Genomic DNA, 22,387 nt, shown 5'->3' on the forward strand with positions numbered 1-22,387 from the left:
AAAATATTTAAATTTAAATTAACCTAAATAAAATTAGTTATTTAATTCAATTCAAATAAAAATTTGATTGAAATCGTATCGATTTAAATTAGATTGAATTTTTTTTTTAGCAAATTGTATAAATTAAATTGTATTTTATATTTATTTTGTAACACGAATTCATCAAATTTAAATCGCAAATGTTATATAATAGTATTATTTTATTATTAAATTTAAATTTTATCTATAATATATTAATTTATTATATATTTTTATTTCATTCATATATTATTTTGTAAATATTTTATAAATATAAAATAAGATTTATTTATTTATTTATTTATTTTATCATTCTAAAACCTTTTTTTTGAATAAATAAAGTCTTAAAATTTTATTTATTAAAGTTTGAAACTTTGAATTCATTGATTCAATTCAAACTATAATAATTTGGATGTGATGATATTAGATTAAAAATTAGATTGAATTTGAAATTAAAATAAATGTACTCAAATTACATGAAGAACACACCCATATATATATATATATGGTGCACAGATTCGGTCCGGTCCCGAATATTTTAGGAGCTAATTTGGTGTGATTTTATTGGGTTTAAGGCTGGGTAAGGGTATCAAAAATAGTCCTGGTCATTATTTCGGGTCGAGTCCGGGTCATAGTTCGGGTCATCCGAAGTTGGCCCGGTGGCCGTTCATCATACACAATTAATATTTTGTGTTATTAGTGATGGATCATGACTATTCTTACGTAGAATTTAAGTATAGTAAACCTTAATATTTTGTGTTATTAGTCATTATAAGACTATAAGTTAATATTTTATGTTTAGAATGAATAAGACTTTAGACTAATACATAATATTGTGTTATTTGTATTGATTTAAATATTTAATATTATTAGACAATATTAGTATTGATTGTAGTTTTGCTTTAGTATTGATTGTGGTTATGCTTTAATTTTAAAGAAGGGTTGGTTCTTGTTATATTTTTCTAAGTGAATTTTACTATGTTAAATAATGGTTGAAATCTTGGAAATTTGGATATTTTTACATGCTATCTTACAAGAAAGTATCAACGTAATGTAATGTTAACGGCCCGATTTTCACCCGGTATAATTGTGGCCCGAAAGTGTATTAGTTTTATCGGGTCTAAAGTCAGTTCGAGTCTAATAAATAGATCCGATATATATTTTAAATCGGATCTAAGTCCATCAAACCCGACTTCACCCGACCCATGTGCACCCTTATATATATGATATACATTTTAACAAAAATAGACTTCAACTAATAAAATAAAGGGCCGATCAATTTTCAGCAGCCCCACGCGGTGGCACCCAAAACTCAAGTGTCCGAGCCCGAGCCCGAGTCCGAGTCCGATCTGACCCGCCGCGATATCTTTCTCTCTCAATCCTTCCGAAACCCCGTCTCATCCTTCTTCATCCTTCTTCTTCTTGATCTTCTTCTTTGATAGCGACCACAATTCTTGTTCCTGCACCGCCCTCACTTGATTCCAGCTCTTAACGCGGCGTCGTTTCGAAGAGCGTTTCTCTTTTGTGTGGGATCTGCGTAGCTCAACTTTCATCGCAAACTGGCTATGGACTACGAACCCTTCGATAGTAGTGGTGAGCTTCATCTTCCTTCTATTCAAAGTTCCTTCCTTTATTTATTTACTTTTTAGTTCTTATTTTCTCCCAAGTTTCAACTGTGTGTGCCTTTTGGGGGATTAAGGTTAGGGTTTCGCTTTCAATTTTCAATCTTTTTTTGTGTGCCGTCTCTAGGGTTTTTAGGGCAATTAGAAGTGTTACTTGTGTGAAACTATGAATTTCTGAAGCTGTGTAAGACGAGAAGTTGGAGCGTAAGGAGGCCACTAATTCCATGAGTTAGTTTTTTAGTTACTGATTTATCTTTACTTGCTTAGGAGAATTGGGGTTGAGCTTAGTAGGGTTTATTTATTTCTGTACTCTTTCTTGTTTCTTGTGATTTAGTTTTTTTTCACGGAGAAGTTAACCGTGTAAACAGCTTTTGCCAGCGGGATAATGCTTGCTTCGTGCTGTTCTTGGTCTTGAGCAAGATTTTGACTTGGAACTAAGCTTTATCCTAGAATTTTCATGTAAAATCTGAGAATATTCGGCATATTAAACTGAAACTTGAACTATGCTTATGCAGTTAAGATACTCAGATATGAATTAGGTGGTTCTGTAGAACATTAAAAACTTTGTATTTTAGCAAGATAAACCGTATCATCTAATGCTTGCATTTTAATGTCTTGCAAAATCTAACTCAATTGTTCTGCCTGTTGGTTTTCTTCTGTCCTCATGTTTTAGTTAGTAATGCAACTCTGTTTGTGTTGAACTATTTGTTATAATGCTTGCCTTATGTATGGGATAGAGTTTTTTAAAATATTTGTATAACATTGAAAAATATGGTTGATATTTGCTTTGTGGATTACTGATCCAGTCTCACTTGTTATATTCATTAATTTGATTGTTATGACTGCAGGAACCGATGATGATCTTCCACCAGCACACCAAAATAGGATTCCCAGGGGTGGAGGTCGTCTTGCTGGGAATGGTAGATCTGCTGTGGGTTCAATTCCATACCCCAGGATGTATGGTGATGTTGATATGGAAGCACAAATTCACCAACTTGAGCAGGAAGCATACAGTTCAGTTCTACGAGCCTTTAAAGCTCAAGCTGATGCCATTACTTGGGTATATTTTATAATTTTGTTCCCACAAACCTAATATCCTTAAATTTGTTTGGTCAGGTTTAAGTGATTGCTACATGTCATGTATTTTGTTCAGGAGAAAGAAAGTTTGATTACAGAACTGAGAAAAGAACTGAGATTGTCAAATGAGGAACACAGAGAACTTCTAAGTCGGGTTAATGCGGATGACGTGATTCGAAGGATAAGGTCTGATAAAATTTTGATACGAGGTTCTTTTGTGACCTATGCTTTAGAAGTGATATTTATGGTTGAATATGTTAATTAACATGTTGCATGATGCCATTAGAGAATGGAGACAGGCAGGTGGCCATCAGCCAGGCGTCGGAAATACTGGTCCAGCACTTCATGATTCTAATCCCAGCCCAACAGTCTCTGCACCTCACAAAAAGGCCAAGATAACGCCATCTGGAGCAACACGGTCTTTAGGTGTGCCTTCTTCTTCATTTCATCCCCAACCACTGACTACGCCCCACCAGCCATCTTCTTCGGGACCCAAACGAGGATCTGTTCCTGGATCAAAGGCAAAGAAGCAAAAACCTGTAAGTAGGCAATATAGATTAGTTTGTAGCATGCCTTTTCTTGTTTATACCTTACATAGCTTGGTTTGGCCTTTTGATAGTTAGAGGATATTTGTTTATGAGAAATTGGAGAGAACATCGATAGAGATAGATTATACTTCAGCAACATTATTCTGTTTTTATTTCTGTATTTGCAGGGTCAAATGCCACCTGGTGCATCTTCAATGAAGCAATTTCCATCAGGACGAGGTGGAAGGAATCAAGTGCCTAATAATAGGGTGGGTGACCTAGCTGAGGGAGCATCATTTGATTCATTGATTGGTAGGAGAGTGCGGACAAAATGGCCCGATGACAATAACTTCTATGAAGCTGTTATCGCAGACTTCAATCCGGCTAATGTATTTTCTGCACCAATTTACTTCGGGAGTTGGGATTCATTTTCCATTGAAATGTATCAGTGGTTTTACTTTTGCTCTTATCCTTTCAGGGCCTACATAATCTGGTCTATGACATGGGAAGTGCAAATGAGACATGGGAATGGGTTAATCTTTCAGAGGTATATCTGATGCTGTATTCTAATTCCTGTTGTTGAATTCTTGCATATATCTTGTAATTAACACATTTTTTCTGTACTAATTTATCTCTAGTAATAACTCCTGGGTATTGTTTTAACAACCTTAAATGGAAATAAGGCAGTAACATAATTTCGCACAATATTTTGATTTGTTCACCTTCTCTTCACTGTGCAAAAAAGGTGCTGACATATATACTCACCTCCCATATTTTACCCATTTTGACATGAAATACCAAAAATATAAAAAATATTCCTCTTCTCTTTCTCCTTTGTTTACCAAATCACTGTCCAACTCTATTCTCTTTCCCCTTTATTTATTTGTTTTTTAATAAAAGATAATCCAAGAAATCTGCACTGTCAAAAAGCTAAAATTCTTAGTTTTTACCCCGTCATTCTTCTTTAAAGCACCCTCTCATTCAGCAAAGTGGCCAATATTGCTCTTATCTCTTGCATGAACTATTGCCATGTTACTCTGTAATTAACAATATTTTGGTTTGTTTTCATTTCCTGATTGTGGTGATAATTTGATTTTGGTTGCACGTACTTAGATGCTTTGCTTTGTTCTTCCCATGTATGGGATTGCTTGATAATGTCTAGATGTTTTCGAAAACGATTGTCTTGCTATTTATATGTTGTTTTGCTAATTCAGATACAGTATGTTAACTGCAGATATCTCCTGAAGATATTCAATGGGTGGGTGAGGATCCTGGAATCAATCTTCGTGGGGGTATAGCGGGTCCTGGGCATGGGATGAATAGGCCTGTCGGACGTGATAGTGTTCCAGGGGCCGGAAGAGGTAGGGGAATTCCAAAGGGGCAATCCAGGAAAGATATTTTGTCATCACAGAATGGCATAGGAAAGAAAGCTCCAGATGATATACAAATACTTCACACAGACACACTAATCAAGGAGGTAAATGACAACAGTTCTATATGAATGTTAATTCATTGAGATTGTTTGGTCTTTTTCTAATATATGCTTAAGCTTCTGTTGAACTTGACAGGTGGAGAGAGTATTCAGTGTGAATCGTCCTGATCCCTCTGAAGTTGACAAAGCAAAGAAAGTATTGAATGTAAGGCGACAGTAACATTTCTCTGCTGTTATGTACTTATATCTACCGTTCTTTTTTCCTTTTCTGTATGTATACATGCCTGATTTGTATTTAATTCAATGCAGGATCATGAGCAAGCTCTTATTGATGCCATTGCAAGACTTGAAGATCTTTCTGATGGTGAGAGTGGTAATTCTCAATTTTCATAGCTAATTGCAGTGCTTTGTGAATTCTGTTATCCAAAAGTAATCCTCTAGATTAAATGGTCGTGAGATATTTTGGTTCTGAGTAGATCTATTTAGTGCACAATCATTAAATAAATAAATTGGAAGGTACAATATAAAATTTCTGAACATGCAACATGATTTGATTTTTTTTTTTAATAGAAATGTTTGCCTAGTATGGTTTTCTCTGAACTGTTAATGATTTTAACTTGTTAGCTTCTACACGTTGACTGGACAGGCGAAATAAGTAAAGGGGAGTGGAATTATATTTAATTTCCGGTTTAATTTTACAGTGTTTTGACTATTTTCTGTTTTCAAAATTCTACAAAAAAAGGTGAAAAGATTGAAATCCCGTTTTCTTTTGTAGTCTTTTATTTCTTTTCATTTTTTTCTTTACAAAATTTTAACAATAAATAATATTGAAATGAAGATAGGTAATGAAAATAAAATGACTCACATTGCGAAACTTGCTTCAGCAATGTTGGTGTGGCCATAGATTTTGTGGGTTTGAAATGTAAATGAGCTTGTGTTTCTAGATTCATTATTTTCCTTTCATAATAAACTGAGTGATCAGTTCTAATATCACTTACTTTTAACCAACCTTGATGTTATTATTAATCATGCAGATGGTGGTGGTCACCATTTCTCTCATGCTCAATCAATGGATAGAGACTAATGAAAAAGGGATCTTTTTCCAGTTTGTAGAATTATCAGGGGAAGAATGCTTCCACAGAATGGCTGTACTCTTTTGTATTATGCATATAAGATTATTTTTCATCTAACAGTTCATAGCTTTAGGCATGGGTTCTTGTGGGTTAGGTTATGGAGGGTGACAATTAATGTAGTTGGGTAATAATTATTTATGGGGGTTGTCTATTTCTTTTTCTTTTTGGGATATGGCAGATTAAATTAGGACCAGCTGTGATAAATTGTATTATACCATTGCTTCAGTGATTAGTCTGTGTTAGTGCTTAAATTCTTGTTTTAATGCGTCAAGTTAGTGTTCACTGGCTCTCTCCAACCGTCAAACCTGACCTGTGGATCTTACTGTGAAAAATAACATTCATTTATTAGCTTTCATATTATGATGAATCTTTTATTTTGTGTAAGATCAAATTAATGTCAATTTCAAAGTTATAAGACAAAAGGATGTATCTTCCATCATAAAACATGAACGGTGACAGAGTTCCTTCCATTTGTATTAATATTCATGTAAGGTTAAAAAAAGTAGGATTAATTATTAAAATATAAACCATTTTAGCATGTTAAATTTATTCTTAACTAAATTATTGTATTAATATTAATGAATATAAAGATAGGTCTCTGTCCAGTTCTAGGTTGACAACGCGTCATTTAGCTTTACACGTAGGCACTTTTCGTTAGTCAGTTCAGTGTATGGACCGATATGGGTCCGAGGTCGAGTTGGATGTTCATTCATTGAATAACAAGAGTATGGTTTAGCACGTTAGTCATTTTAGTTAATATTTATATTAGGATATTTTTAGTGCATTTTTAATATTTTGAAGCTACTTTTTGTGCTTATCATAAAACAATGGTATTTTTGTTATTGATTAGATAATTCGAGGATATTTTTAATGGTTTATTCTTTAAAAAAATAAACAAGCTACTAAAATTACTTTAATTTTTGAAAATGCCAACAAAAGTAATCTATTTTTTATAACGGTAAAAATACACTTAAAATATTATAAAATATGATAAATAATTTTAAAATATTTTAAAATATGACAAAAATAACGAAAAAAATATTATTTTGAGTGATAATTAGAAGTTCTGATTTATCTTTCTAATTATACTTCTAATATTTAAAGAATAAGGTTCTACAACCAAGTAAATACTTAACCAAGTATCATCTATGTTGTTACTGCATTTTCTTCTTCTTCTTCACCTTATTGTTGTTGCTACTTTTTCTTCTCATCCTCCTTTTTTCTCATCTTTCTCTTTTTTGAGATGGTATTAGGATAGTAATTCTCAATAACTTGTACCTAATAAAAATTTGTTAGGAGAGTAATTTAATTTTTGATAATTTTTTCGAATGACTGAGACTTTTAAATAAAAAAAATATTTTTTCGATTTTTGATATTTAACTTCGTGAGATTAGTTAGTTTTTTTGTTATTGATTTCTCTTTAAAATATACTTATGTGATAGGTTTATTATTAATATATTATTCATTTAATTTTTATAAATAAAAATAATTTAAAATTCACTAATATTTTTTAGTTTTACACAATAAATTTAGCTAATAAATTTAAAAAAATAATAAAAAATAAAAATATAAATTAAATGTCTTTAACAATTATTTTTAAAAAATAATAAAATTTTTAAAAAAAATTTGTTAAATTTAATTAATTTTTAATAAATAAATTAATAAATTAATATGTCATATAAATAAAAAAATATTATTAAAAAATTAATTAATCTCATAAAAATAAATATCAAAACCAAAAATAATATATTTTTGTTCAGCACGTCGGTATCCGTTTGGGGTTTTTTCTCTTTAGTTTGAGTTTTAGAGCATTTCTGTTAGTTTAACACTTTAACCTCTTTTTGTTAGAAAAACCCTGATGACAAGTGACAACTAACCCTACCCTCGTCAGTCTCAGCCTCGTCACTCCTCGCCGTCGCCGTCTACCACTGCTCGCCTCTGCTTCGCCGCTGTTCTGCTCTGCTCGTGCTTCTTTGTTACCGCAGGTAAGCTCTTTTTCTTTTTTCTCTAATTGATTTTTTTTAATTAGTTGATCCAGGCATTTAATTGCTGATAGATGATACATGATAGTTAATTTAAGCATTTAGCAAGTTGTTTTACCAGATTTCTGATTGCTGATAGGTCTTCTATTCTAAAATAGTCTAATCCTATACTTGGTAATTCTAACTTACTTGAATTCTGGGGTGTGCTCAGCTTGCTTGAAAAATAGATATGATATGATTTTAATTTGTTGAAGTTCGAAGTGTTTATCATTTCCTTACTCCTGATTTTAGCTACAATAGTCAATACTGAATAGGTTATTGAATTTAGAATGCCAAGTAAGGTTGTGTCCTTATTTGTGATCTATTGTGGTGTCTTTTACCTTAAATTATATATATTATTTTATTAGAATCCGGCTTTAGGTTGATTCACTCGGTTGGACCAATGAACCTTTAGCTTGACATCCAGTTTTTGGAACCTATTCTTCAGTAGTTCTAAGTTTGAACTGTGTTATAACTTCCTGTTATTTTTTCTTTCAAAGATGAGCGAGCTTCTATTTGATGATGTTTTCAAGGTAGAGAACATAGACCCTGACGGTAAAAAGTATGACAAAGGTAGTCCTCTTCTTTCCTTCCTTTTTGTATATCATAAACTTACATTCAATCACTTGTTTGTAGCACAAGTGCACAACACCATGGTTGTTTATTATAGCATCATCTATCATTATTGTGGCTTTCTTAGTTGATTTTTCATAATTTTGGGGTCTGATTGCTTTGACTTGGATATTTGGGATTTATTTATGAAGGTTTAAGTTCTTCACTTTATGTGCTGGTATCAGATTATCAGCTGAGTAAAATTGTTGGTAAAAAAATTGTAGGTTTAAAATAATTTGTTGGCTGAACTTACCCAAAAAGATGTTAGGTGAAACCTCTCATGGATACAAGTCACATTACATAATAATTCTATTCTTAAATGTCGTTTTACATGTGTTGTGTTTGTGTTTATGATCTTTGTTGAATTGTATTTTAGGAGATATGTTATTTGTACTTATTTTTGCCTTGTACTCTAAGCCAACACCCACACATTACTTTTATATCATTAGATGGAATGCGGAACCTATGTGGGATGTGCTCCATGCTCGATCTAATGGTGGAGGCATGTGTATTGAATTGGTGTATGATGATGAATGAATAGATAACACATTTCTTATAATCTAGCCAGCATGGTGTCATATGTGTTTTTGCCTTGTATCTCTGTGCCCCCCCCCCCCCCCCTTTTTCCCCCTCTTTTCTGGCGGAGCCAATTTAACCCTAAAGTTTTTAGTATCATTTGTGTAATTTAGTTGGTCTGAGCTTTGAAGTTTCATTTTCTCTTGCTGTTGTCTTGTATTGTAGTTTCTCGGATTGTAGCACAGAGTGAGAAGCGTGACATGCACATGCTTTTAGATGTGAATACAGAGATCTATCCAATGAACAAAAATGAAAGATTCTTGATGGCTCTGTCTCCTTCTCTTGTTTTAAACACCAAGGTAGGCTTTGTCTCCTCCTCTTGTTTTAAATACCAAGGTAGGCTTCGATCTCTTCTCACTTTATGGTTCTCTATTTTTTGCTTTACAGACAATATAAGCACAACTTTGTTATTTACTTAATAATTCATCAAGTTCTCAGTCTTTCACACAATGAAACTTTGTCTTAAGTTGAGCCTAAAGAAAACAGACTTGCGGTTGAACATAATCTATGGAGCTTTCTTCAGTTGGTGCTAGCTATCATGTCTTTATCTTGGTATTGGTGTTATTGGATTTGTAAATTAGATTAAATAACTCTTTCTGAAAGTTTGTTTTTTTTTTTTTTTCATTGTGTGGTTAGCACCATGGCCTTAGATGCCTAACTAAGGTAATTCAAATAGTTAAATTGAAAACATCAGAACCACGAGATATTTGTCCGGTTCTCTTCTATTTGTCTTAGTAACTTCTTGTTAGCAATATATTGATTATTGATTCAAGGATGTATCTCGTAAACTCTTTTGGTGGTATAGATGAAAGCCTAAAAAGAAAAAGACATTCGCCTTCTGCCTTCCATATTTCTTCTGCATGATTCGGGGAAAGAAAATCAGAACTGCTCCGTTGAAGGGGAGATTAATCATGGAACCACTGTGATCTAATCTTCATAGTTATTGAAGGATTTTATGGTCCATTAATTTATGGAGCGATAGAAAAATGGAATATAGCTTGATCCAGTATTGTTAACAATAGTCATATATCAAAATCATCTTTATTCTTTTGCAAAAATGAGTGACTAAGTAATTGGTTCTCGGTAGAGTGACTTTCATTTGTCTTGAAAGTATCTAATTTTGCCTTTCCATTCAATTGATTTTTTCTCAAGGATGGTCCAGTGCCAATTCAAGACAAGTTTGAGTACATCATGCATGGAAGGCTGTATAACATTACCAATGATGGAAGTTCAGAGGCAGACCTTGAAGTGTATGCAAATTTTCACTTACATTTTTACTTCTTGTTCCTTCTTGTCCCCATGTAAATATTGCATAGTGTTAACTCAAATTGAGTTCTATTGTCAAAGTTGAGCTTCTGCACTAGTAATTTATACATATGCTAGTATACTATTGTTTTGCTAAATATTTCAATAAACTATATGAGAATATAAGGGTATGCTTGTGAGTTTCAATTTCGGGGGAAAGGAACTGAAGGGAAGGGTCTGAAATGTAAAATGGATTAAGGTTTAGGGTTTAGGGTATTGGTGTTAAATTGTTTTTCTTTAAATTTCAAACTTTTGTTGTTGTTGTTGAGTTTCTTTTTGGAATCTTTTGAACTCAGTGGCCTTTTCCTTTTAGTTGGTTGGATCTAACTGATTTGCTTTTGAGTTAATTCAGGGAGGTATATGCTTCTTTTGGTGGGCTGCAGATGATGCTAACAGGTCATGCTTCACATTGCGTCAAGTTTGCAGTTGATCAGAAATTGTTTATACTAATCAGGAAGATTGAAAGTTGAAACTCATGATGAATTTGATCAGGGATGAAAAGATACAATTTTGTTGCGGTTTTTCTCGTAGGAATTTATTTCAAAGGAATAGTTAGAGGTTGGGTTTTGTAACTTTTGTGCTTGGAATGTTTTATCTCTAAGTGATTTTGAGTTGCTTCAAAAGCAAATTTATTTTGAAGTTCTTGAGGTTTTTATCTAATCTATTATATCTAATGGAAGTACGAGAAGGGTTGGTGACCTGGAGTACAACTTTCTTGCTTAAAATATTTTTTACTATATATAATTAATATTTTTTATTTCTAATACTTGAATTCAAAACCTCATTTGTGAGATAGATTGTGTGAAAGCGTTTAATTTTGTTACTAATCACCAAGATAATTTTGGATTTATTGATCCGTCGGTACTCAAAATAAGGATATCATGCATTGGAATTGGCGTGTTTCGTTTGATTATGATTGATGCAAACACGGTGATAGATGCCATGGTAAAGATGGCAATAAGGTTACAAATTCATTAAGTGGAGTTTTTCTCTTTGGAAAGAGTTTAAGAGTAATCTTAAACAGGATTGTCTTTCTATTTAAAAAGTTCTTTTATTTTTCTTATTTTTTCTGTTTATTTAAGTCACAAGAAAACCTCATAATCAAATTATAAATTAGATTTAAATCTGTCCCTATAATGATTTAATTTTATATATAAAATGTTATTTAATAAAAGAATCTTAAAAATTAATCTTAAATCTAAATAATTGTAAATATATTATACATTTTAGTGTTTGAAAAATTCATTGCTTAATACATATGTTTAATAAACTTATATATTATTGTGCAAGAATAAAATGCAAATATAAATATAATGTTTCAATAATTAAAAATAACATCCGTTTTTTCATAAATTATGATATTATGTATTTTCTAATTATTATAGCTAAATAATATTGAAAATATAAATTGTTAAAAACAAAAGTGATATATAAGTGACAAATAATAACTAATTGATAAACATAACTACATCAAAAATAAAAAAAGAAAACTTAAAAACATTTATAAGAATATTATATGTTATAGTATTTTAGAAGTTTATCACTCAATATATAGTAAATAAATTGTTTAGCAAATTACAATAAAAAATTATAGTCATGAGCTAAATTTTTAAATAATTGTGCAAAATATTTGTACAGATAAAAGAGAAAAAGTGAGAGACATAAGATTATATTAGAGGAGATAAATAAGATGTGTGAAACGAATGTTGATATATATAGTAAATATGAATAGAAGTGAAAATAAAAAAGGAGAATGAATAAGATTTTAATTATATTTATTAAAAAAAATAATATTATTACTAAAGACATAGAATAACCTACATAAAAATAAAGAATAAAAGATATTAACAGGTAAAACTAAACACTACATAAGAAAAATAAAAAGTAATATGATGATAGAAAAAATTATAAAATGGCAATTTCGTTAAAATATTTATGTAATAATATTAGAAGTTGCCTAATATGTTAAGAGTTTATTGTATAAATGAAATATGGACACATTTTGGACATCACACTCGTTTGATATGCGTGTTTTTTATGTTCAAAACGTGTCTTAATAAAAGATAAAAAAAATTTTTCCAACACATTTAGACGCATCATATCAGACTTATTCTTAACTTTTAAGTACTTTTACTTTTTAAATAATAATAAATAGTATTTTTTATTTTATAAATATATATTATTGAAAATAGGTAAAGTATACTTTTTGTTTCTGAAGTTTGGCAAAATTTTTAAAAATATTTTTAAATTTTATTTTATTTCAATTTTGTTCCATAAGTTTTCGATTTGCATCAAATATACCTTTTACGACTAAATTTTCAAAAAATTTAAAACCAATGTAACAATAATATATGAAGATTATACTTAATTTGCTTGTATTGAGAGTTATTTTTATGAAATTATTATTGAATTAGACTTAAATTTTTTAAAAAATTGACGGTCAAAAAAATACAAATCAAATTTTTTTGAGATAAAACTAAAATAAAATAAAATTATTTTTTTTTTAAAATTTTTGCCGACAAAAAAATATACTTTACCGGTTGAAAACTAACAACATTTTAATCGTAAGAAGATCAAAAAGCAAAAGAACCGAACCTAAGTAGCCCTCATCAAGAAAATTCTTGAATCAGAGAGCTGAGGAAACTGCGACAGCTTCAAGAGGAGAGACTTGCTTATTATAAAAAACCAGATCATTTCTAGCAATTCAAATTCTCCATTGAAGGAAGCTACAGAAACAAGACTCTGTTCATCCGTTGCTGCTTCCAACCACAATGGTTTGTTCCCTTCTTTTCTGTTCCTTTTTCTAAAGCAATTTAGTGTTTCTTTTTTGTTTGTTTATACTTTGAACACAGCACTAAGATGGCAAATTTAGGTTTTTCCTTTTTCAATTGGTTGCAGGCTACCCTTGCCGATTCTTTTCTTGCTGACCTCGATGAACTCTCTGATAACGAGGCTGAAATTCCGGTGAATACAATATTCTATTTCTTATATCTGAAATAATTTTTTTTTTTTAATTTAAGGATTGATGAACTATGTGGTGCCTCTTCTTTCAGGAGGATAATGAGGTCGATGCAGCAGATATGGAAGAAGATATCGATGGGGACCTGGCTGACCTAGAGAATCTCAACTATGATGACTTGGATAGTGTTTCCAAGTTGCAGAAAACCCAGAGATACATTGATATTATGCAGGTTAGTTTGTATTCAATAGTTTCTGTTATTCTGCAGTTGCCGAATTGCCAGAATTGGAATATACGTTGCTACCTTTATATTGAATTCTTGATGCTTCTAAGCTTTTTGCTAATTGCAGCTGAAGCTATTGACTTCATACTTCCTCTACTCCCCCCCCCCCCCCCCCCCCCCTTCCCCCCTTGATTAAGTATACAAGGCTTGTAACTAGGGTTAACATTATTCTATCGTGGCAGAAAGTGGAAGAAGCCCTTCAAAAGGGTACAGATGTGTCAATTCAAGGAGTAGATCTAGAAGATGATCCTGAATACCAATTGATTGTTGAATGCAATGCCCTGTCGGTTGACATTGAGAATGAAATTGTGATTATCCACAATTTTATTCGTGATAAGTATCGCTTGAAATTTCCAGAGCTTGAGTCACTGGTTCATCACCCAATTGACTATGCTCGTGTTGTTAAGAAGATAGGAAATGAAATGGATCTTACTCTTGTTGATCTAGAAGGGCTGTTGCCTTCCGCAATTATCATGGTTGTCTCAGTTACAGCATCAACTACAACTGGCAAGCCTCTACCAGAAGATGTCCTCAGTAAGACAATTGAAGCATGTGATCGAGCTCTTGCTCTTGATTCAGCAAAGAAAAAAGTTCTTGACTTTGTCGAGAGTAGAATGGGGTATATTGCACCTAATCTTTCTACTATAGTTGGGAGTGCTGTTGCAGCTAAACTCATGGGGACAGCTGGTGGTCTAGTAGCTCTAGCAAAGATGCCTGCCTGCAACGTTCAGCTTCTAGGTGCCAAGAAAAAGAATCTTGCTGGGTTTTCCACTGCAACATCTCAGTTTCGTATAGGATACATTGAGCAAACAGAAATATTTCAGACTACTCCTCCTCCTCTTAGGATGCGAGCGTGCCGACTCCTGGCTGCAAAGTCTACACTTGCAGCACGAGTAGATTCAATACGTGGGGACCCATCTGGGAAAACTGGGAGGCTTTTCAAGGACGAGATCCACAAAAAAATTGAGAAGTGGCAGGAGCCCCCTCCTGCCAAGCAACCCAAACCACTTCCTGTTCCTGATTCCGAGCCTAAAAAGAAGAGAGGTGGTCGCCGCCTTAGGAAGATGAAAGAAAGGTTATAATAGTTATAAACTTGCCTATACTGAATTTTCAGGTTGCTATGTTTTAATTTTTTTTCCCTTTTATGTTGGATTCATGACCATACAATTCTTATGACAGGTATGCAGTAACAGACATGAGAAAGCTGGCCAACAGGATGCAGTTTGGTGTTCCTGAAGAGAGTTCTTTAGGTAATTTTAACAAAATTTTACATACACAGACAGCACAGTAATCCCGATATGATGTTTTTGCAATGCAGTATATTTGTTATTTGATGAATATGTCTGTCTATTATGCTGTATAATGTTTTTATAGTGATTGAACAGAGAGAATAAAAAGAGAATTAATCCAGGTTTAATTCCAAGTATAGTAAAAGCTTGAAATGAATACTGCTGTAGCCAAATAGTCCAGGGAATGTGACAAGAGCCATAATTAGTTAATTACAAACCCAACCTAATCAATTTAGCATAATTACCATATACATGTATATATGTAGTGAATTCTATGATGGCTATTATTATGGTGGTTGTGGTGGCTATGAAATTTTGGCAACACTTAATTCTATGATGGCTATTATTAAGGTTGTATTTTTTACCATTTGGCAACACTTCTAATTTTAAAATAAAGAAAAAGGTAAATGTCGTGATCAAATTAAAAAGTGTTGCCAAATAGTAAAAAAGTGTAACTTAATTTTAGCTACACTTTTTAAGAGTAGTTAAATTTTTTATGGCCACCATATCCACCATAATACTATCGTGAAGAGGCCTTTTGGGTGACTAGAATGCAGAGAGGTGATTTTGTGGTGCACAATCTGCCACATTGCTATTTTTAATGGTAACACTTTTTAAGCTACAATTATTAGAAGTGTTACCTATATATACATATATAGTACAGAATGTAGTATAGAAGTCTCTGGAAATTTAGTATTGTCTGTTTATTTTGTTCTCTAAGTATTTTGACGTTTTAAAAATGATTTGTTGCTTTTGCATTATAGGGGATGGTCTAGGTGAGGGTTACGGAATGCTTGGTCAGGCTGGCAGTGGCAAGCTTCGTGTGTCAGTTGGGCCTAGCAAACTTGCTGCAAAAGTTGCTAAGAGGTTAGCCCTGATAGATCCTTCAATTTTATGCATGTAGTTATGTTTTAGTTATTTGATTGCTTTTTGTCACTAGACACTGGATCATCATTCTATTTATTTGACTGATCAACTATGTTTCTAATGGACTTTTTTTTATTTATTAGATTCAAGGAAAAGAATTATGGCAGCAGTGGTGCTACATCTGGTTTGACCTCAAGTTTGGCCTTTACACCAGTTCAGGTTAGTGATTTAGAAAAATATAGAGGTAAACTTATTGCATGAGACAAGTATTTCTAATCTCCTTAAGATATCAAAACAACATTTTGGGGTCAATTGGTTTGATCATTTTCATTTCTATTTTCAATAAAAATGAAAATAAAGCATGAAAATATGATTGGTTACATATTTTAAAAATATTTTGAAAAATGCAACACAACTGAAAATGGCATTTTCTTGTTTCTGGAATTTTCTGTTATAAGAGTTGAAAATGTTTTCAACTCGAAAGGAGGTGATTTCATTCTTTCAATGATCATGTGCACTGTTTGAACTTTCATTACTGCATAGGTGTTCCTTTTTTCATTTTTTTAATCCCTCTGTACTACGTTCTCTATTCTCTCATAAAATGTCAAATCCCTCTTTTTTTTTTTCATCAGGCATATTTTCAACCTTTATTTTGTTTTTATTTGAGGGACTTATCCACTGCTCATTGTCTTAAAAAAAATTTCTAATTGACAATTTAGTCATCATTCATCAATTAGAAAAAATAGACATTTTATAAAATTAATTGTTAACTTAAAAAAATAAATTGATTAACTAAATTGTACACTTAATAAAAATATAATACATTAACTGAAAATCTTTTTTTCTTTAGTGATAAATATAATTTTTAATTTTAATAATAAAAAAGATCAATCAAACATATTTCATTATTTTTCTATTTGGAAATAAAATTCATTTTAGCCGCCAATTGCATTTTCAAAAATCTAAGAATCTGAAAATGAAAACGATTTTCAGAAAATGAAAATAGCAAATAAAAATAGAAAATATTTCACAAACCAATCAGCTTATTTTCCTATAGAATACTTAGCATCACTTATCACTGTTCCTGCTGATTTTATCCTTTTTTTTTTCATAACTAGCTGGAACATTGTAAATTGAATGAAATGGACACGGAAAGTTATATCCAGCAGAATAAAGTCTACTTAGTAGTAATAATTGAGTTTGCCTGTCAACAAGTATTCTCTTGGTATTGCTGCAGTTGTTACTCTTTAGGTTATTCTTTTCTTGTTAATACCTAATATATTGGTTTTGAATAGATTTTGTGGTAGTTTGGTCAATGAACTTTAGCAAAAGTGTCAGGACAGTTGTCCTTTTGAGTTTCATTTATGGTTGCCTAGCTTTTTTTTTTTTTTTGAGAATATCCTGAAAGATTGAGTAATGAGGCCATTATGTGATTTTGTTTTGCCTTCATTATTAGCATATTCTATTATCATGCATCTATTTGATGTTGGTTGAAATGAAGGATTCTTAGACACATGCAAATAAATAACACACCTAATCTCTGTAAAATTGAGTCTGAAAGTACTGCACTCTTGTTAGGCCCCCTGCTTGAAAGAAATACTATATTTATATATATCTGGCCACTATTTAGCATATGGATGATGGACTATTTGATCTTAATCAGCTTCTTAAGCAGAATAACTAGAATATAGTTCATTAGTCTTTCTTTCATTGACGTTTATTGAAGTTTTAAATTCATGTTCAATATTATTTGCAGGGGATTGAGCTGACAAATCCACAGGCTCACGCACACCAACTTGGTAGTGGAACTCAGAGCACTTACTTCTCTGAAATCGGAGTCTTCTCGAAGATCAAGAGGACTTGAAACCTTGCATAATTACAAACTCTTGCTGTGTCTCTAAATTGTTGCTGCTACACATAACTAGGAACTTGTTGATCCTGATGGATGTTATGTCCAACCCCAGTTGGGAGAGTTACCATAAATATGAGATGGAATTTGGCTAAATATGGGAACTTTGAATTTTTCTCCCATGCCTAAGGATGTTGCTTTAGTTTTGGGTTTGGAAGGTCATCACTAGAGTAGCATTAGGTCTCTGAAGTAAATTATGGGAAGCGTCTTAGTTTTGTAATATTTTTAATTTAATGTACATTTCCCCTCAAAATGATATTTGTTTATTACCTATAAAGATTTAGAATGCTGAAAAAATTATTTATGAAAAAATAAAACTAATATTGTATCTATAAAAGATGGGTTTGATTGACAAATATATTTAAACGTAAAAATTTAACGTTGAATTTTCAAATACTTCATTTTTATCATCTATCAAGTAGCAGTGTAACTAAATCATTTGTTGCTGAAAATGATTATAGTTGAATTTGTTGTTGAAAATGAAGTTTATGTTCTTTGCAATTTAGAATAAAATTGCTCAGTTAAATTGTTGTTTCCATACTTTTTGTTTGTATTATTATGAATTATTCTTGGTTTTTATTTGTGAAAGATATACAAATGTAGATATAAATGCAAATCAAAATAAAGGAAATGTTGGTTAAGCTTTAAGATACAGATGTCGAGTTTCAGATCACCCCTGGATTTGATTAATGATTAGTGATTGTGTTATAGTTGTGTTATAGTTTGGTCTCTCTTGTTCTTTAAATTAAGAAAATATTTTATACTAGTAACTAGTTAATTATTTCTTTTTGTACTTTAATTATGTCTAAGAATTAATGTTTAATTGTTATTATTATTATGTTTGTGAAGACATATACTTTTGATTTTAATTTTATTTTTATAATTTTACATTTTTATTTAATTATAATTAAAACAATCGAGTGAATTAATGACTTATCAATTGAACCAATAATTTAGGGTGCGTTTGGTAATCACGTTTGAAGGAAAAAAGCACGTTAGAGCTTCTTGAAAGCTTCACTTTTTTGTTTGGCTAATTTTTTTCTTTACAAACGCAGAAGTGCTTTTGTTCCTAAACCAACGTTTACAAGAAGCAATAATTTCTAGCTTCTCCGTTGCACTAACGTGCTTTTAGCTAATACCTTCAATATTTATTTTTCTTTTACCAATTTTATCCTTTATACATATTATTGCATTATTTATAGAATTCTTATTATTCCTCTCTATATGAACTCTTTTTTATTATTTTTTATCAATTTTTTATTTGACATTATATATTTTTATAGTTATAATTTTTGTGTATTATATTTATTATTATCTTTTTATAATAGAATTTATTGATTCCATTAGATAATAATAATAATAGTTAAAAATTATAATGTACTAAAAAAGAGTACTAAGAGTATTAAAAATATACTATATAAAAAATATATAAGAAAAAATATAAAAAAAATTAAACATGTATAAAAAAATAATATTATAATTTAATGTTATGTCCTTTTAAATAATTATCTATCTAAAAGTGATTTTAACTAATATTATCCAAACAAAATTTATTTTATCAAAATCAATTTTGGTAAAGAGTTGCCAAACATAAATCATGTTGACACAAACTTACTTCTATCCAAAATCAATTCTATAAAATCACTTTTATTCAAACTCCAGTTTGACCAACCACAATCCAAACACACACTTAGTCATAGGATCGAGTCAATTACCGGTTCAGTTCTGATAGCTGTGTTATTTTCCATCTGCAGTTCCGCGCAAATACTGTCCATAGCCAGAGTCAAAATCAGTGTAGTCATCCACTTCCATTTCACGCCCACACTTTGCCCCATCACTGCCCACCTCCCGTCCATGGCAGAGAGCAGCAAGAAGCGTCGCCGAACCAACACCGACGACCTCCCTTTCAAGAACAAGCTTAAACCAGACTCCACCATCCTCCAAACCCTGAAAGACTTCTCCACCTCTTTCTCCTCCTCTTCCTCTTCCTCCAAAACCCTAACCCTCCAAGACCTCTCCCTCCCCTTCTCCTGCCGTGAAGTCTCCGATCTCAGCCTGTCTTCCGTTCAGTCCAACATCGAGTCCCTCGTCCTCCGCATCGCCCACTCCATCCTCTCCGGCAACGGCTTTGCCTTCGACGTCCCCTCCCGTGCCGCCACCAACCAGTTTTACGTCCCAGAGCTTGACCGAATTGTCCTCAAGGACAAGAGTTCACTTCGTCCTTTTGCGAATATCTCGACGGTTAGGAAGTCCGCAATAACTGCCCGCATATTGCAGCTGGTTCACCAGCTTTGCAATAAGGGGATTCATGTCACGAAGCGTGATCTGTTCTACACGGATGTTAAGTTGTTTCAGGATCAGATCCAGTCCGATATGGTTCTTGATGACGTGTCCTGTATGCTCGGATGCACACGGTCCAGCCTCAATGTGGTTGCAGCCGAGAAAGGTATTGCCTTAATAGATCACAGTGTCTTTAATTGCAGTTGCGGTTGCTGTTCGTTGTAGAAATTTTGGTGGTTGCAATGTGGATACTCTCAATTATAAAGCGCAATTGACTATGTGAAGTGTGTATTTTTATTAATTTGGTAGGAGTCAACTTGTCAATCGTTGATAAAAATCTAAATTTGAAATGGTTGAGTAAATTTTCCAATTGCAAGGCATGAAATTTTGTGTATGAAACTTGAAATAGAAACTGTTGCCACGCTAATGTAATTGTGTGATTGAGAGTCACATGTCAATTGTGGTGGTTGTGATTGCAATGTTGCATCTGCATCTCGATATGAGCCTTTTCGGTTTTGTATGACTTGGAGAGTGTAAAGTTAGACGTTTAAATTTTATTGACGAAGTTTAACGTTGTAGTATGGACTTGGTGCAAGGGACTATATATCTGGAATTATCTTAAGAGTCTTAGTTTAAGATGTGGTGTTAGGCTTGTTCCATATTTTTGGGCTCCTCCTGGCCACCTTAATTTCTAGAGTTTATGCAGTATGCAAATTTATATCACTTTTTATATATTCAAACTCATTATGCTGGAAACTTGGTTGTTTATCATCTTGATTGATCCTTTGTGAGTAGTTTGGTGATTAGTTACTCTGGCAATTTTAGCTGACTCTTCTTGTTAGTTACAAAATGCACCTGACTAAGTGATTGGTTGCTCCCATGTAATCAGATTAGTTCATGTGATTAGCTAGCGATTATTTACCTCTGGGTGATTTGATTATTAGGCTTAGATATAGATGCATGTGTGATTTACTACTGATGTTTGTATAAATGACTTGTTATATGCACATTTCATTGCCTAGTAAAATTTTTCCAATTATTTTCACTTGTTTCTTGTGATGTTTATCAACCATAGGCGTTGTTGTCGGGAGGCTGATCTTTAGTGACAATGGAGACATGATTGATTGCACGAAGATGGGTATGGGTGGGAAGGCCATTCCACCAAATATTGATCGAGTTGGGGATATGCAGAGTGATGCTTTGTTTATTCTGTTGGTGGAGAAGGATGCTGCTTATATGAGATTGGCCGAGGATAGATTCTACAACCGGTTTCCTTGTATAATCGTGACTGCCAAAGGGCAACCCGATGTTGCTACAAGGCTGTTCCTGAAGAAGATGAAGATGGAGTTGAAGCTGCCAGTGCTTGCACTTGTGGACAGTGATCCATATGGGTTGAAGATTCTCTCTGTCTATGGATGTGGGTCAAAGAATATGTCCTACGACAGTGCCAACCTGACAACCCCTGACATAAAGTGGCTCGGGGTTAGGCCTAGTGATTTGGACAAGTACAAGATACCTGAGCAGTGTAGGTTGCCGATGACTGAGCAGGATATTAAGACCGGAAAGGACATGTTGGAGGAGGATTTTGTGAAGAAAAATCCAGGTTGGGTTGAGGAATTGACATTAATGGTGAAAACTAAGCAGAAGGCTGAAATTCAGGCCCTGAGCACCTTCGGCTTTCAGTATCTATCTGAGGTTTATTTGCCCTTGAAATTGCAGCAGAAGGATTGGCTATGACCTTTCACAACCTAAGAGCAATGTTTATTGTCTAAGATTGTTCCAACAGTTTAGTGATGCAGTACTATTTATTAATGCTCTGATTTTTAGATTGACTTTGTTTATACTTCTGCCTTTGATCTCCCGACTTCAACGCATTTGAATTGCTAGAGTTCCTCTTTATCTTGGTTAATCCTGAACTGAAAGCATCATATTGTTTTGTAGGACTGTAAAAATGAGTACTAATGCAACTTCAAGATATTGAAAAGGTTAAAAAGACATGCAACTGGAAAAATACTACATAGAAACGAATAAAATGAGTTTAATAATACAATTTTTACGGTAAATTTCCATGACAACTGAATTAAATAAGTGATGCTTCATTATAATAATATATGATTGCTTCTACTTGAACAACATTTAGATTTATGCGGTTGCGTAATCAACTCCTTTTTTTTTTGTTGTTTTTGCTTAATCAAGTGCTTAGAAGCATTATCTGCCAATATTACATGCTTGACCAAAATATGCTACAGATCTGGTAAATCAAACATTTTCGATAATATAACTTCTGACTTTCTGACTATTTTTTTTTTGTTACCAAATATTATTGTAAATCCATATATGATAAATCAAAACATCTAATTAATATCTTTCATCCAAATTATTCATCAATAGAACTATTTAGGGTTTTTTTTTCATGTTCGTTCAAACCATTTTTGTCACTCCAAACAATAGATTTGCTTAAAAAATTTGACTATATT

At 32.4% G+C, this 22,387-nt stretch overlaps 4 protein-coding genes across 5 annotated transcripts; all 4 read left to right on the forward strand.

Annotated features, from left to right (window-relative positions):
• Nucleotides 1-1,284: 1,284 nt before the first annotated feature.
• LOC130945219 (protein EMSY-LIKE 3-like) lies at nucleotides 1,285-6,164 on the forward strand. Of its 2 annotated transcripts, none has more exons than XM_057873945.1 (10): nucleotides 1,285-1,611; nucleotides 2,489-2,700; nucleotides 2,794-2,903; nucleotides 3,004-3,256; nucleotides 3,433-3,633; nucleotides 3,723-3,791; nucleotides 4,479-4,721; nucleotides 4,813-4,881; nucleotides 4,986-5,049; nucleotides 5,711-6,164. In XM_057873945.1, the coding sequence occupies exons 1-10, from the start codon at nucleotides 1,584-1,586 to the stop codon at nucleotides 5,758-5,760; spliced, it is 1,299 nt and encodes a 432-aa protein (XP_057729928.1). In that variant the 5' UTR covers nucleotides 1,285-1,583; the 3' UTR covers nucleotides 5,761-6,164. The 2 variants fall into 2 exon arrangements, with proteins under 2 accessions (XP_057729928.1, XP_057729929.1); XM_057873946.1 differs by having other exon boundaries at nucleotides 4,986-5,040.
• A 1,413-nt stretch (nucleotides 6,165-7,577) lies between these two features.
• On the forward strand, nucleotides 7,578-11,060 carry LOC130944023 (DNA-directed RNA polymerases II and V subunit 8A-like). Its single transcript, XM_057872139.1, has 5 exons — nucleotides 7,578-7,794; nucleotides 8,331-8,403; nucleotides 9,184-9,317; nucleotides 10,171-10,268; nucleotides 10,676-11,060. Exons 2-5 carry the CDS (start codon nucleotides 8,331-8,333, stop codon nucleotides 10,791-10,793), a joined length of 423 nt encoding a protein of 140 aa, XP_057728122.1. The 5' UTR covers nucleotides 7,578-7,794; the 3' UTR covers nucleotides 10,794-11,060.
• Nucleotides 11,061-12,892: 1,832 nt separating this feature from the next.
• On the forward strand, nucleotides 12,893-17,956 carry LOC130945211 (U4/U6 small nuclear ribonucleoprotein Prp31 homolog). Its single transcript, XM_057873934.1, has 8 exons — nucleotides 12,893-13,097; nucleotides 13,222-13,287; nucleotides 13,377-13,514; nucleotides 13,748-14,640; nucleotides 14,745-14,815; nucleotides 15,619-15,721; nucleotides 15,865-15,940; nucleotides 17,478-17,956. Exons 1-8 carry the CDS (start codon nucleotides 13,095-13,097, stop codon nucleotides 17,583-17,585), a joined length of 1,458 nt encoding a protein of 485 aa, XP_057729917.1. The 5' UTR covers nucleotides 12,893-13,094; the 3' UTR covers nucleotides 17,586-17,956.
• Nucleotides 17,957-19,398: 1,442 nt separating this feature from the next.
• On the forward strand, nucleotides 19,399-21,807 carry LOC130946406 (DNA topoisomerase 6 subunit A). Its single transcript, XM_057875143.1, has 2 exons — nucleotides 19,399-20,076; nucleotides 20,986-21,807. The coding sequence occupies exons 1-2, from the start codon at nucleotides 19,485-19,487 to the stop codon at nucleotides 21,645-21,647; spliced, it is 1,254 nt and encodes a 417-aa protein (XP_057731126.1). The 5' UTR covers nucleotides 19,399-19,484; the 3' UTR covers nucleotides 21,648-21,807.
• The last annotated feature ends 580 nt before the right edge of the window (nucleotides 21,808-22,387 follow it).

The sequence above is a fragment of the Arachis stenosperma genome, chromosome 8 (assembly GCF_014773155.1).
Source record: "Arachis stenosperma cultivar V10309 chromosome 8, arast.V10309.gnm1.PFL2, whole genome shotgun sequence".
NCBI lineage: Eukaryota > Viridiplantae > Streptophyta > Magnoliopsida > Fabales > Fabaceae > Arachis > Arachis stenosperma.

Bases quoted from the DNA above. Each gene is read 5' to 3' on its own strand.
- LOC130945219 (XM_057873945.1), top strand. From the start codon at position 1,584: ATGGACTACGAACCCTTCGATAGTAGTG. The intron at 2,904-3,003 runs GTCTGATAAAAT...TGATGCCATTAG, and splicing joins GACGTGATTCGAAGGATAAG to AGAATGGAGACAGGCAGGTG. The intron at 3,634-3,722 runs GTATTTTCTGCA...TTATCCTTTCAG, and splicing joins CAGACTTCAATCCGGCTAAT to GGCCTACATAATCTGGTCTA.
- LOC130944023 (XM_057872139.1), top strand. From the start codon at position 8,331: ATGAGCGAGCTTCTATTTGATGATGTTTTCAAGGTAGAGAACATAGAC. The intron at 8,404-9,183 runs GTAGTCCTCTTC...CTTGTATTGTAG, and splicing joins CGGTAAAAAGTATGACAAAG to TTTCTCGGATTGTAGCACAG. The intron at 10,269-10,675 runs GTATGCAAATTT...GAGTTAATTCAG, and splicing joins TCAGAGGCAGACCTTGAAGT to GGAGGTATATGCTTCTTTTG.
- LOC130945211 (XM_057873934.1), top strand. The intron at 14,641-14,744 runs GTTATAATAGTT...TTCTTATGACAG, and splicing joins CTTAGGAAGATGAAAGAAAG to GTATGCAGTAACAGACATGA. The intron at 15,722-15,864 runs GTTAGCCCTGAT...TTTATTTATTAG, and splicing joins GCTGCAAAAGTTGCTAAGAG to ATTCAAGGAAAAGAATTATG.
- LOC130946406 (XM_057875143.1), top strand. From the start codon at position 19,485: ATGGCAGAGAGCAGCAAGAAGCGTCGCCGAACCAACACCGACGACCTC. The intron at 20,077-20,985 runs GTATTGCCTTAA...TATCAACCATAG, and splicing joins TGTGGTTGCAGCCGAGAAAG to GCGTTGTTGTCGGGAGGCTG.